General features: G+C 42.3%; 1 protein-coding gene across 5 annotated transcripts in view; it reads right to left on the reverse strand.

Annotated features, from left to right (window-relative positions):
• The window catches only part of BEND7 (BEN domain containing 7), an 84,107-nt gene that overhangs the window by 36,057 nt on the left and 32,151 nt on the right, over positions 1-15,899 (reverse strand). For all 5 annotated transcript variants that reach the window (XR_014779263.1, XM_084781791.1, XM_084781790.1 and 2 more), the window contains 2 exons: positions 13,412-13,689; positions 1,861-2,086 (listed from right to left, as the gene is read on the reverse strand). Coding sequence is in view for 4 of the 5 variants with exons in the window: in XM_084781791.1 (XP_084637917.1) it covers positions 1,861-2,086; positions 13,412-13,689 (504 nt within the window). In the remaining variant the exon portion in view is untranslated. The remainder of the gene's footprint in view (positions 1-1,860; positions 2,087-13,411; positions 13,690-15,899) is intronic.

A 15,899-nucleotide genomic window follows, 5' to 3' on the forward strand; every position in this document is an offset into this window, starting at 1 on the left:
GTGGGAGTCCTTCCTGTTTTCTGAACCTTTTTATGAATTAGAGTTTTATCAGGAAGGATTATTTTTGCAGTTAGTCAAAGAAACTAAAATATGTCTATAACTAAATATGTGTTTTGTCAGAGGAACAGAATAATTCTGGAACACAGGTTTAAACAAAGTTATGGGCAGGCTAGAAATTTTGAGTTTTTTGATTAGAATAATTTGCTTTATTTTGTATTAGAAATAGGGCCCTTTTGCCATATTTATTGATAGGTAAACAGTAGAGCTTAGAAAAATAAAGCATATTTAGGATTTGTAGTATATTTTTAAACTCCTGTCTGATGTCTAGTCTATTACTATTTGTAACAGATTTTTAAAGCCTTGTCTGATGTATCAGTCTACTTGTAATGATGTATTTCATCACCATCTATTATAGAAGCTCTCTTCTAATTCCACTCAGATGAAATGTGGTCATTTATAGTTCCCCAATTTCAAAGTGCCTTTAGAATGTTAATAAACCATTCTAGAAAATAACAAAAGAAAGAGAGGGGAGGCAATTCCTATGTGTATTTTGGAAGCACCGCAGCAGCCTTGACTCCCATGTCTGAGCAGGCCCAGTCTGCAGAGACGGAAACAGTTCCTTCACTTCGGTGAGTCCTATTTACATCACTGCCTGGTTTTCAAATCCTATAATCTTGTTTTCAGTGTCACTGCAGGCTGAACCATCCTTTTCATAAACGGCAAAGACTGTGACATCTCTGTGGCGGTGCTTCTTATTTAATAGAACCCAACTGTCACTTTAAGTGAAAAAAATTCTGATGGACTATGAGAAATTTCCTGTTAATGAAGGCAATGTCCTTCTGGCCATGAACAAAGGGTGCCTGGTACTTGCTAACTCCATTTAAAAATTGAATTATTTTTTGTAAAGTCAATTGTGAATTTCCAAGTATCCTTTAAGCATTATTGAATTCATTTACTCATTCTGTAAGATAATGGCCAACAAGAGGAGGCAGGGACAGCCCTGAGTCAGTCTCACTGACAGTCGTGACAAGGTAGAGCTGAGCCAGTGGAGAACACTCAGACTTCAGGCTAAGCTCCAAGTCAAGCTTTCATTCCCATGGTCGTTGTATTTAATGAGTCTTCTTGGAGTATATTCTCTTTGATAATCGCATTTAAATACTTCTCTGCCTCAAGTTATAGTCATCACAGTCCTGAGTATAGATATTGAACAGGTTACAACTACATGTAAGATATGGAAGTGGTTACGGGTCCATGTGCCTGCCACGCATGGTGGAATATCAACACACGTTCAAAGGAGGGAAGGGGGAAGAACCGAAGATGGCCCTCCAAGTGACAAGTCACAAAAACAAAAGGGACCGAGTTGGCTAGGAATGTGTGGGGAGAGACAGTAAGTGCCTTCACTTATATTTAAAATATCTTCAGATGCAATGTCTCGACAGCAAAGTTTCTAAACTTTTCAAGGAATGTACTACTTTATTTATAAAATCTGTACCACAGTTTAATTCTTATTTACACTTAAAATTTTTAAGTTTAAAATTTGTCAAAATCATATTTTCATCAAGTTCTTGGAAACTACTAGAAAAAAACATCTGCATTCACCGAGTCTTTTTGGTTCTGCAGCAGATAAAATTAATTCTGAAGTCATGAGTTCTACACTTGCTATCGCCTTGGAGTAGTATTCTAGTGGCATCTGGGGTGGGGATACTCACAAGCTTACACATCAGGGTCACACCCACAGGCAAGTTGCTGACGGCAAACTAAATTAGGCTCTCGTTAGCTTAGCACTACTTTACCTGTATCGGAATGGAATGAAGGCAAAACTCAACAAAGAACCCATAAAATGAAATGCCGCAGACCAACCTTTTATTGCACCCACAATGTTTTGGTCTAGTCCTTTGCGGTTGTCATTGAGTCCTCTTTTCCTCTTCCCATTGGGTAAGGAGTTAGCCAAAGTCTTGTCATCAAAGAACGCACACACCAGTTTTCTAAACAGAAGGCTTCCTGAGCGGGTGTAGTTTGACAGTATCGAGTCCAGCTGAGATTTAGGCATAAACACGTCGAAGCCTTCAGCAAGTTGCACTTCTGGCTACCAAAAGAATGGAAATATTTCATTAAAAGCAAGATGTGAAGGATTTTTACTTTGGGCATAAGTTCAAAAAAAAATATTAGTGGCTCCTGAGATGTCAGTATCTGGTAAAATATAGTCTCAGCTCTGTGTGCCGGAATTTGCACTTTATAAAACAGATGGCCACTTACAATTCATAAAATGGGATGCTATGATTCCAACAGTAAGTCTTACCCAAACACACTGGAAATACGTTTCCAACCATATACACATTTCAGAGAAGGCTGGATAATTACACAATAATACAATTCTATAGGTAAGGAGACATGAATCACCTATATACAACATCCTCATTTTGTAAATGATGAAACCAGGGTCTAAAAAGATTGTACCAAGAATAACTTCAAAATAATTCAAATCCCAAATAATTTCTTTCACCTAAGGTGAGCAATACAGGGGTACCCTCACAGGTCCCCTGCTCCAGTGAAAACCCACATAAAGTGATAACACAAAACAAAACAAAAAAAAATGGCAGCTGATAGATTTAATCAGAATGAAAGGTCACCCTTCATATACAAATTGTATATACTGTATAGACACAGCTCAGCCCCAGGTATCATATTCCCAACACTGAAAAGCAGCCCCCTTTGATCAAATACTTGGAGCCCGATCCTCTCATGGTAAAAAGAAGTTACTCTTTTTGTTTGTCCTACTGTGTGTTCAGGTGCCCAGCACACTATAGCGTGAACAGCATTCCTCTGCTTCGCTCTGCCACTTGGTGCTTGGCTTCCGAAAGCCTGGTAAATATCACTGGAAACACAGTGCTGTCAGATTTCCCCCTGACTTTCGCATCTTGCGGCTTGCTGGTCAGAGGTCTAGAGGAGCTTGAGAGGAGCGAGAGGCTGCATCCTAATTTCTGCATCAGGATGGGTACACACACACACACCAACCACTCGGAAAGCACTTGTCAAGCGATCTGATAGAGAGAACTTTACCAGCATAATCTGACACAAGGCTTTATACTCTGCATAGCGTATGAACTTTAATTCTAAATGAGTTGTTCTCAGATCATTGACAGGAGTCCCTGGATCCTGCAGAATCTATTAGAACCCTCCTCCAGGTGTATGCTGCAGCTTTTTGACCTCCTGGGATGGTACAGGAGTCCCTGAGTTGCAAGAGAGGACAGGGAAGGAAGTACAACTTGTTTAACTTCTGTAACTTAGACATCTGGCTTTGGAGACTCCCAAGTTCTCCCCTGGAGGATTCACACCCTAGCTTCAGAGACACTGACCTGAATAAAACACCGGGCAGAACTGGCCACTCCCTTCTCAATTCTGCAGAGTACTTTCTATGAAACGTGGTCACAGCACTTTTGCACTGTGTTCATTTAGTCGGGATGCACAGCTTTTGTATCTAGCGTGCCAAGAATCCAGTTGGCATCCAGCAGATACGTACCAGAATAAACAAAACGCTATATAGGAGTCCACACACAATGACTAGGTTGGGGTTTCCCCTTCCCTACAGAGGGCGCGGTCTGCAGGTTTCATGCAGTGCCTAGGCACACACTGGCGTCTCCGAATGATCGTGTGCAGCCACCAGGAGAGATGACCACCTGGTTCGGTACCTACTTACCAAGGACCTTCTGTGGAGAGGGACGCAAGGCTGGCTCTGCAGCTGAGACTGACATCACCACCACCACATGGTGGTGCATGGTAAAGAGGTTCTGAGCAAGGGCAGGACTGGCTGCTGGGGATGCAGAGGAAAGGGAGTGCCAGAGGCCGAGGAAGGAACGGGACAGCACTCTAATAGGGCCCTGAAGATGAGACTTAGGAGAACGCAGTATAGTTATTATTTGGGGCACCTGCTATGTTGCCCAGAAGTAGACACTGGAGGATTCTGTGGAGTCAAGGCTTCTTACGGCATTCTTATCGTGTGGTGTGTGACTGCAGAGGGGCCATCGGGGGTCGAAACTGTTGTTGCTTTTTGTTCTATTTCTCACTGCCAGGCCAGTGCACAGTTATTTTGAGCTGGTCTTTCTGATTCAAAGAACATGAACTCACCCACTTGCAAGTACCTTACAGAGGAGTACATAGTCTGACTTGCTGCAACAACAGGCAGCAGGGTAAGGGCAAAGGTGGCTGAGGCGCAGCTCCTCCTGGCGTCTCCCTGACTCCTCCTAGTCAGACTTCTTAGCAGGTAACAGCAGGGCACTAAGGCATGGTTAATGGTGCCACAAAGCACCAGTTCCTTTTAAGAAAAAAGGAGAGGGGGGAGGGCTGGCTCTATGCTCTGAAACACGATACTAATTATCTTGTTTTCCCTATGAAGCCTTGCCATTTCTTCCATTTTATAAGCGTAATCGTAGTACATTATTATCATATAATGAACGACAATTCTGCATGCATATTTAAAAACAAGTTAAAACACTTCCTCTAGTTGTAGAATCATTATCTTTTTTTGTCTATTGGCTGAGGTTTAAATGAGATCTGTTTACTGATAATAATTATAAAAACAAACATAGTTCTAAATAAGCATCATTAAAAAAAAAAAACAACCAAAACAACTAGACTTTCCTTGACAGAGTCATCCTTTGATGCTCAAGCCAAGACAGATAACATACTAATTTGCAAAGTCTACTGTTATTGAAAGAAGGTGATGTTTAAATAACGGCATCCATATTATGAGCACAGCTACAGTGTTTATAGTCATTATTTTTAGGGTTTCCTATTAATTCCCACTGCGCAGTGCCTTGCTTACGTTAGGTACCTCAGCCACTGAGTGCAATGCTATCGGTACTGGGAATTCCTTATGTGGTATGATTTCATTTTACATTGATGCTGTTCTGGGAGCAAAAACTGCTGAGTCCTAATAGCTCTTGAAAATGTTCCTGGACCAAGGACAACTACACTGACTATGTTGTTTCTTTGCATTTCCGGTGTGGTGTTCCTTTTGCTTAGAAGCAGTTTAGATAACAGATTTTACAACAAGATAAATGGAAAGACATCTTCCTGAACCCTGCCACCCACACGTCCTTACGAACCTATCATAAAATACTTAAAGAGATCACACAAATGAGTCACTTACGGAACACATCTGATACAGGCTACTTAATAGAAGGTATTAATAGTACAAAATCACAGCAAGATGTTTAACAAGCTACATATGATCATTAGTTAGGAGGGAAAAGAAGTGCATGGATGTTTATATTGCACATCAGTCCCAGGTTTTCAACTGTTAGATTAGAAAATGATAAACAGCGATTTTTCCAACTTCTGTGCTGTGCAAGACTCACATTTATAGGCATGTGCACAAGGTAGTCTGCATAAAGGTGATGTGACGTGGGGACCAGGGAGTTGGACAGCTGGTTAAGTCTTAGAACGGCTCAGGATGGAACCTTCAAGGACTATAGACAATCAAGTAGATTATGCTGAGTAAGGTGGATTTTTCTGTCCCTTGTAAAATGCAACCCGGGACTGATAATGATGTTTAAAAGAGGTAGCTAGACTGTCCGTTCACAATACTATAATATATAATGAGTTTTAGCTTATGAAAGAAAATATTATTATTTTTATTTTTATTTATTTATTTTTTCAAGACAAGGTTTCTTTGTGTAGCCTTGGCTGTCATGGAACTTGGTCTGTAGACTAGGCTGGCCTTGAACTCACAGAGATCAGCCTTCTTCTGCCTCCTGAGTATGCCACTACTGCCTGAAAGAAAAAAAATTAAAATACACAAAACCTGAGATTTTGTGTTGCTCATAAATGTAATTTTTTCAAAAAGAAAAATTAACACTACAAGTCTATTCTGACTTCGGTAGATTTACTGGGTCAGGTTTGCTCTGGCTGGCTCAGCCTGTCAGCCTGCTACTGTTAGCTTGGCACAGGTGTGGTCTAGGGATGTGGCTGAGCTGAGGCTCCCTAGTGTTAGTTAAATGGATGCCACTGACTGTGCTCCATCAAGACTGATATTGTACAGTAGATATTAAAAAGTGTTTAACCAAATTCCTATGAAAAAGCAAGTGTGATAATCACAGCACATATTTAATATTGACTAGGATAAAAAAGAAATCATTAAAGTTCTAACTCTTAAGTTATTGATGGGTTTTGGTAGAATTACGATTTTTAGAAAAGATAATACAATTTGGTCTCCTAAAAATTTCTTCCTGTATCTGCATAATGAGAGCTTCTAGCCTTTCAGAGATGTGGCTAGCCTTTTTCTTCTCAGGCAATAAATCATAACTCTGAACATTAAGGCCTGATTTATGTTAAAGACGGTTGAGCTAAATGGACACTATGTAAGATTTTAACTCCACAGTCTAGAGTCTTCTCCCCCAACTCCACGGGAATTGCTCCTCTGAGAAGATGCTCATGCTAAGACTCTTGTCTCTGACCTTCCACATAGAGAAAACCCATACTTCCCAGTTTTTGGAAGACGTTCTGACTCTCTGTTCTGGGGCTTATGATACTGCAAGCACTGTTTGTGAGTCTCCTCCACATGTTCCTTAGAGAGCAAAGACTATTATGTTCTCTTTAGAGAACCCTGGAAAGTAGTGATATAATTGATATTTATTTGTTGCTTATTATATTCTAGGCCCCAGGGAAACAGAATACATCAACTTTCTAATTTTCCTCGTTTATGAAATGGCTACCGCCATTTATTTCAAAGTTTCCCAGGCAAAACCAAGGACCAGGGAAGTTGAGTAACTTGTTAAAGATCATCCAACTAATGTGATGAGGCAACGATTTGAACCCATGCAGCCTGCCATAGAAATGTAGGCTCTCAGCCCCTGACACCACTAGTAATGCTCTGCTAGGTTTACAGACAGGAGTCTAACTTAACCATTCTCTGAGAGACCGCCCCTCCCCCAGCAGCTGATCAAATCAGACGCTGAGACTCACGCATTAGGCAGAGCTCGGGAGAATCTGGTGCAAGAGTGGGAAGGAGGGATAGAAGGACCCAGAGGGGACCAGAACGCCGCAAGAAGACCAACAGAGTTAACTAACCTAGATCCATGGGGGCTTATATACAGAGAAGGAAAAAAACAAAAAACAAAAAACAAAAAACCAACCAAACAGCATGCATGGACTGGACCTAGGCCCCCTACACCTATGTAAGTGATGGGCGGTTTGATCTTCATGTGTCAAGTTGAGCAGGTCCTATCTAAGACATGGACTCTGTTGCCTGCTTTGGATCACGTTGCCCTAACTGGGCTGCCTTGCCTGGCCTTAGTGGATGAGGATGAGCTCAGTCCTGATGCAACTTGATGTGCTGAGGTGTGTGTGCGTGCGTGTACACGAAGGATCCTCTTTTCTGATGACACGGGGAGGGGATATAGGGAGAAGAGGGTGGGGTGTGGAGGAGAGGAGGGAGGGGGCTAGGATTGGGATGTAAAGTGAATATATAAATTTAAAATAAGAAAAGAACAAGAAACAAAAGACAAAAAGTAAAACAGAAAGAACTTCGGGCTGTCATGCACATACGCCGCCTTAGTGTCAATGAGTAAATGGAAAATGGCTTACATAACTTACCTTCATTGATCCTATCTACCGAGACAAGATGGTATCAGGAAAGCACTCCGAATTAAGAAGCTATTTTGGTTGGAGGCAACAGTGCATTTAAAATTATTTAAGAAGCATACAAAATCAGGATTAGCAAAATTATCTTAAAGTGATGAATATTCATCATTTGTCTTTGGTTAGCTTAGAGTGTTTTGCAATCTAGAATTTCTGGAGAGTGTTTATAACAACTCCCATCACGCAAAAACATTTTCTATGATTAAAAATCGTGAAACTGAAAAAAAAAATTGTGAAACTGTCTTTTAAAGCTTGTCTGAGTGGTTCAATAAAGCAAAGCAAACAACACAACACAACAAAACAAGACAACCACTGACAAAAGCAAAACATAGTTCAGGGTGTAACAGCTATCCTAAGAAACAACAGGCAGCAGACCCGGCATCGGACAGCTGTGATGTAAGAACCGAGCAACGGCTTTGTCTAAGTACAGTAGTACTCGGCACAGTACTAGTACTCAGTACAGCACTGTGTGGTGAATCCATGAAAAGAGAACTAAATAATGCATTTGAATTTCAGATTGGTCTTGAGTTTCTGCTTCTGCTTCTGTGTAATTCAGGTCTGAACTGTATTTAAGTATTGACTTTTAAGGGGTCAAATAATCACGCTACAAGCATGAAGTGCCCCCCCCACAACCCCCCCCCACCCCCGCCAAAGTGCTATTTGTTCCTGTGCATCTGATCATTCATACAGACAGCTAAATTTACTTAACCGTATTTACATTTGTTCCTCTAACAGTACTTAGGTGGGAAGAGTAAGGTAAAAAAAAAAAAAAAAAAAAAAGAGCCAATATTTATCAAGTGCTTAAACTGTGCCAGGCACTGTTCTAAGTGATTTACATAGAAGGCTTCATTAACTCTTCCAGCAGGCCAACTCTGTGTGGAAGCATCACGATTCCTACTTGCAGGGAGGAAGCTGAGTGAGGAATAGGCTCCACTTGCTCAGGGTCACATGGCTGAGATCCTGCAGCAGCGGCCTGATCCTTTACCCACGTACTTTCCCCTAAGGAGGTGCCAAGTACACAAAATGAAGAAGCCAGAGTCGGGCCATTTGGCCCCCTTTCCTGTTAACGGTCCGCCGTAAGGAGCTTCAGCATGCTTGTCATAACCAAGCAATGTGCTCAAGGGCTAGGGCGGTGGCTCAGTGGTTAAGAAGAACACCCGATGCCTTTCTAGAGGCCTGGGGTTCCACTCACAGCACCCACATGGCAGTTCACAACCATCTATCAGTCCACTTCTGGGAGCCCAGTACTTTCTTCGGGCCTCCAGGGGCACCAGACACACACAGTACACACACATACATGAAGACAAAGTACCCATGCGTATAAAAAAAAAATTCAAAATCAAAAGAGGAGGTGACTTTAACGGGCACCCACGGTCTTTGCTACAGTGAACGAAGGCAGATGACAGACTTGGGGGGGAGACCGAGTTCGACCTCATGCCACCCTGTCAACCTTGTGCAGTCTCCCTTTAAGAGGACAGCAGTACAAAGGCTTCCCAGAGTAAGAATTAAGTGACTTGTATCACACAGGATGTCGCATGGGTATTATGACCCTGCTTTTGAGAAGCTGGGACTGAAGGATAGATTCATGGAAATCGTTAAGAAAACAAACAAACAAACAAACAAACAAACAAACACAGATGTCTCCATAAAGGCGAAGTGCTCAAATTAGATTAGAGTCCTGACCTGAGTATGAGGCAGAGAAGAGGGGCAGAGCAGGTGATGGAGGTTACACTGAGGAGTGGGTTGTAATGAAGCCAAACCCGGACCCAGTGCTTTGTACATTTATTGTGTACAAGGTGTTTCACACATGAACAGATATTTTATCATTTGTAGATTTAAGTAAATTACACTTCCTAAGAACCTCTTATATGCAAGGCATTACAGTAGGATCTTCCCAAAATACCACTTAATGTGTTGATTTTCTGTGGGTCTGCGTTAGGGCTTTGTGCACTCCTGGATGTGTGAGCAGGGATAATCACTCAGAAGACACGCTACCGACAGTGACCTCCAGAGCCACGTGGGTCTGTGCTGTGAATACACGCAGCTGCATTTGTGTGACAGGACAAGTTAGTGTAAAAAGAGTGACCTAATACATTGTGAATCTTCGAAAAATAATTCGCAGGTTTGTTTTTTTTTTTGAAACGCAATTAGCAGAGGTGTGATGCTTAACCCTCCTCCTCCGCCACCACCGCCGCCACCACCGCCGCCGCCGCAGCCGCCGCTGCCAAAAGAGTTGAAGGACAATTTGAGGCTACTAAGCTCACTTGTCCTTCCTATGCAGAGCAGAAAGCCAGATTTGCTCCTGTGCTTCCTCCCCAGGGAAGCTGCCAGGAAAAGCCGTCCACCCCCTCACAAAACAAAACTCAGGAGTTCGCTTTGCCTTCAACAACCAAGCCTTTCCTCAGTGGTCCTCATTTCACTTACCACGCTTGCCTGGCTGACCATTTCTTTCTTTTCTTTTCTTTTTTTTTTCTATAACTTTTTCTGTTTGCCTAGGTGCTTGTACAACGGTTCTGAACCCTCCTAATGCTGTGACCCTTCCCCAAGCTGTGGAGACACCCCCCAACCATAAAACTAATTTTGCTGCTTCTTCGTAAGTGTCATTTTGCTATTGTTATGAATCATAATGTAAACACTTGATATTCAGGACATCTGGTCCGTGACCCTGTGAAAAGGATGTTTAACCCTCGGAGGGGTCGAGACCCATAGGCTGAGAACCACTGCTCTAGCGCCTCCTTTCTTCATCTGTGTGCCAGTCACTCTCCAACAGGCAGATTGATCGTCTACACGAAACTTGCACCGGCTCCTTCGTGCCCCAAGATGAAGGAGGACGGTACCTCATGTGCAGCACCAAGGTTTTCACTCCCGGAAGTTTCCTACTTTTTCCAAAGCCAGTCAGCTAGTGTAGAAACGATGGACAAAATGGCCGATGCTAGGATCTTAGACTCGGCCCTCTGAACACTGGAGACTTTTCAGAGCCCATTTGCAAATACAGAATTCCTATCTCCCTGTGTTTTCTCTGACTTGTTTTATAGGATAATTGCTATAAAAATTAGAAGAATTATTCCCTCTAGATTTCCATTAAACACTTTTAAAGCCTCGTAGCTAAGAAGCGTTTAAAGGGTTAGAAAGGGACCTAAGTTGGGTACTTTAGCACCATCCATGGAAAGCATTTTCCCAGCCAGTACTGTAACTCACTGCCGAGCTCTCCAGCGCATGTACTCACCTCATCTTGTCTACTGAAGAGATGAGTCAAATGTTATCAGACGGGAGCTGTGGAGATGACATCCTCATAGCTTCCCTGCCTTTTTAAAAAGCCGTGCTATTGTTTCAAGACAGCCAGCACCTGAGTTTTCACGAGCAATTCTGAATACACTTAATCAAATTTTGTAGATGCTTTTTTTGAAAGTTTATGTGCATTGGTGTTTTGCTTGCATCTATGTCTGTGTGAGGGTATCAGATAGTGGAGTTACAGACAGTTGTGAGCTGCCAAGTGGGTGCTGGGAATTGAACCCAGGTCCTCTAGAAGAGCAGTGTTCTTGACCACTGAGCCATCTCTCCTGGCCCACTTAATCAAACTTAACAGCTCGTTACAAAAAAAATGTCCATGAATAAAATGTAAATTGTTTGAGTGTATTACATAATAAATAGTGATATTGGTATGATAAAAATTCTATTCTATTTTGTAAATATTCACAGCATCATTACCAGACCTCCAATTTAATGCTAAAATATGCTGGGAACTTAACAATAAAAAGGGATAATTCTATTACTAATAGCACTAGACACACCTATACAGGAGACGATCTACGGTCTCAATTACTTTTCCTAATATATCAATGCCTATCAGAAAATAATTTTAAGAAATTTAGGAAAATATGACAGTTTATCAAAAGCAGCCTAACTGTACTTTATGGAATAATTTACTTGTTTTCAAATATACGATTTGCCTAGGGTTTGAACCAGGCCTTAGCTGTAGTGATGACACAATACAATCAAATGGGGGAACTGTTCCTATACAGAACCTCACTACCATAAAGGAGTCTATAAACTAAATGTGAGTTTAGAAGATCTTTTTTTTTTTTTTTAATTTATTTTTAATATAATATTTTTTTAATTAATTTATTCATATTACATCTTGATTGTTAGCCCTTCCCCTGTTTCCTCCCATTCCTCCCTCCCTCCCACTTCCCCCCTTCTCCCCTCCCCTATGTCTGTGATTGAGGGAGACTTCTTCCCCCTATGTATGCTCTAAGATTATCGAGTCTCTTCTTGGTAACTTGCTATCCTTCTTCTGAGTGCCACCAGGCCTCCCCATCCAGGGGACATGGTCAAAAAAGGGGCACCAGAGTTCACGTGAGAATCAGATCTCACTCTCCACTCAACAGTGGAGAATATCGTGTTCGTCGGCTAGGTCTTGGTAGGGGTTCGAAGTTTACTGCCTATTTTTCCTTGGCTGGTGCCTTAGTTTGAGGAGGACCCCAGGACCCAGATCTGCCTGTCATAAAGTTCTTCTTAATGATTCCAGCATATACTTATGATAAAAACCAAACGCCTCTCTTAACTCTCAGAATTGGATGAAAATGCAAAGGATTTTCTAGTTTGAACACAGTGAGATGATTATTTTCATTGCCTCTCTTCATTAAAGGCCCAGATGCGGATATATGCTAGCCACCTGTCTTTCTATAATTCAAAATAGACTGCTTTTTAAAAAATCAGCTGTTTCTTTCTTATTTAAAGTTTAGAAGGTAGGGCAGAACTCCATTCCTATAGGATCCTGTGGAAGCTCTCAGCAGGACCCTCAGCCTATGCAATCTAGTAATAACAGATCACTTTTTCTTGTTTATTTTAAGAACTCTGACGAGTTGGGGTTCACAACGTAAATGTCCTTTAGATAAAGATACTGTAAATAGAGTATGCAGCTGCAAATTCAGCACATTATGAAAGAAATTCACTTATGGTCCTATGAATATAAAGCAGCAAGTCAGATGGATATCTCAGATGCAATCTACCATCTCAGACTGCGACAACATCCTAGCTATGATATTAAAATAGCAAACCTTAGCCGGGCGTGGTGGCGCACGCCTTTAATCCCAGCACTCGGGAGGCAGAGGCAGGCGGATCGCTGTGAGTTCGAGGCCAGCCTGGTCTACAAAGCGAGTCCAGGACAGCCACGGCTACACAGAGAGACCCTGTCTCAAAAAAAACAAAAAAAAACAAAAAAAAAAAAAAAAAAATAGCAAACCTTTGCCGAGCGTTAACCTATCATTACGCGGAGTAAATGGCATGGCACTGCCACCTAATTAGCAGTGTGGCTTGCATCTATAAAACAGAATTAGCACCACTGCTCCTTTTTTTATTCTTAGTTTGTGTTTCCACAAAGGTGTGACCTTATCTGTAGTCTTCTGTTCATTTATGCTCATCTACAAAGGATTTAATTATGTTCTCTTACTTTTCTACACCGAGGAAATGGAAAACTGCCACTTGGAAATTAAAAATCTTAGAGAAATTGGTGAGCAGATTATTTACAGCACCCCTCATCTTTCAGAGATAAGGAGCGGACCGTCTATGGGTGAGGGAGGCATACGATCTTTTTTTTCAGAGAAGGAAACCCCAGGCAAGGAGGTTCTTACTAGCCCCCCTTTTCCCACATTCACTCGTCCAAGTTTCTCTGCTTGTTTGGGGCCGAACTAGTGAAGTGGAAAGTGTCTTAATACATAAGGTTCCAGAAACTTCTATTAAGCGGGATGGCAGCCAGAAGATATTAACTTACATCTGAGGAAGGAGATTCGAGAACGATGCCAAATCCCAGGACGTGGCTCTCCTCAGGGGAGGGGTGCTCTGCGGCCTGGAGACCAGATGGCCTTGGGGCCATGGCTGCCATGGCTGCCGGCTTCTCAATTTCCAGTGGACTGGGCTTTGGTTTCATAGTCGTCACAGGTTCCAGAGTCTTCGGGAGCACTTTTTTCTTTTTATTTCTCTTGCGTGAGACAGCGGTTCGCTGGGAGCATATAAGGGAAATTGGGGGTTGTTGTCTGTTTTGAGTTCCAACTGTGGACAATAAACACAAACATGGTACAGGCACTTGTGTCTGAGGAACACCTACCCCGGCCTGTCTCTGTGATTTACAAACTGACGCTGAGGTGAGGCTCCCTCAGGATGAAGCACGGGTAGGCACATCTCACTCTGCACCTCAAAGTGCTCACAGCGGAGTGTCACCCAGGAGAAACCCGTTCTGAACACAGCAGATCATGAGACCAGTGCAGCACCCTGGCTCCCCTAGAAGGAAGGGGCTAGGAGCTCTGGGGGAAACATGGCTTCGTGGACCATGTGGCAGGTTTAACAAGAACCCCAGAACTTAAATTCAGGTACAGATGCTCATGCGCCCTGGTATGCCCATCCCAGCAACAGCCCTAACGTCACTTGGACTTCAGCCGATCAGTTACGGTCCAAGAGGGCCGGAATGATGATCATTTGAGCAAGACTGGCTAAAAGAAACAGTGTGGGAGGATTCTACCTAGAACGGGGCTGGGTGAGGACATGGGGAAGTCGCATTAGGCATTTACTCTTGCGAGGTCAACTTCTCTCCTCATCAAGTATTCTCTGCACACCAGCCTTCTCCACACACCGGGTCCCGCGGGGTCAGACCAGGTTGGCCGCTTCTCCAGAACTCACTTTTACATAATGCAAAGTAGGGAAGACGTAGTTCTGAACACGCCAAGTAAGTTAGCAAGGCTACAGATAGTGCAATGGCCGAGTACTCAGGCTGAGCCTGAGCAAGCATTTAAAGAACTCAAGATGGCAAGTTTGCCTTTCGCAGGTGCACTCTGAGAAGCAGCATTTATCAACACTCTGACGGAATGGGAAATAGGAAAATATGGCTTTGATTTGCATCAAATGTTCATCTATCAACATGGCTTCCTAAATAAGATGATAACATATGCCTGTCCTTTTTTTTTTTAAGCAGAAAGAAACCTATAAACATGAGCCATGTGAAAATTAAAGCTTCGAATGCACATCAATATGGACTACTTCCTATTACTTATTTGCTATCAGTCTGAAAATCAATAATATTTATACTGATCCAAATATATATACATATTAATTTCTGCACTAAAAGGCAATTTCTAAGTTTTGGAAGCCACCAGCTGGATGATGGCATTGTTTAACTACCTAAGTGGTGATGAGAGGCAATGGGCTGCACCTCAGAAATCAGTGAGGTGCTTTGAGAAGTACTTCAGTGCCTTAATGATCTTCCCTGGGCTCAGAGGGTCAGAAAGTCCATTGGTGGGACCAGGGCATCAACATCACTGCAGGCTTTCTCCCGAGATTCCAGTGTACAGCCAGATGCGTTTAAAGTCCAGGCTAGCCTGTCTTGTCGCCAGGGTCAAATGGACTCCAGAAATGATGAGCAGGAGAAGCTAGGCTGCAGCCCTAAGGCCCAAGCCATTCTTAAGCTCACTCTTTCAGACGTTTCTGGTGCCCAGACAGAAGGCTGTTGAGTCCTAGTTCTCCTGCAAGTCTTAAAAGAGCCTGTTTCCCTGTATTCAGATCTTACCCCTCTGTCTAAGCCCTTGTCTTCCCGGAAAATAAAGGTGAAGCTCTCAAAATTATAATTTAAATCTAAGTCTCACGGGTAATAACCCTTAAGTAAATCTGCCCACACAACACAATCCTTTTAAGTTTGAGAAAATTAAAGGAGAATCATTTATTTGGTTTATCCTTTTTGTTCTCCATAGCTCTGGAATGATCTGCCTCACTAATCTGCAAAGGTCCGGAAGAGAAAACACAGTGACAAAATGGCATTTACTTAATAGATTCTAAAAAGGCCCCAGCCAAGGATTTACATGGGTGCAATTTGTAGTTTGCCATTTCGGTAGTAAGAAGCTTAAAGTAACAAAATAAATCATTATAATTTCATATGCATATTTCCTTAAGTACTAAAAAACTCTCCCTCTGTAAACAGCATCTATCAGAATAAAGCAACTTGCCTCCTGAGGCCGCTATGTAGGAGATGGCAACCTCTGCCAGGTGAGTAAGAACACAGGTTATCGTGGTGGGACATGATGAGTCCACTGCTTGCTTACTGGCTTCACAAAATGCTTCTTTTTGCCTTAGGATAAGACCAAGTTAAGTCCTTAAAAAAATATTCCCAGAAATCCTTTTGCTTTCTTTAAAAATTTGATAGTGGGTAACTGATATGTCTAAGTATCAAGCTTTTTTTTTTATATCAAAACCACATCACTGAATATGAGGATTTT

This window comes from Acomys minous, assembly GCF_964271855.1.
Source record: "Acomys minous genome assembly, chromosome: 5".
Classification (NCBI taxonomy): Eukaryota; Metazoa; Chordata; class Mammalia; order Rodentia; family Muridae; genus Acomys; species Acomys minous.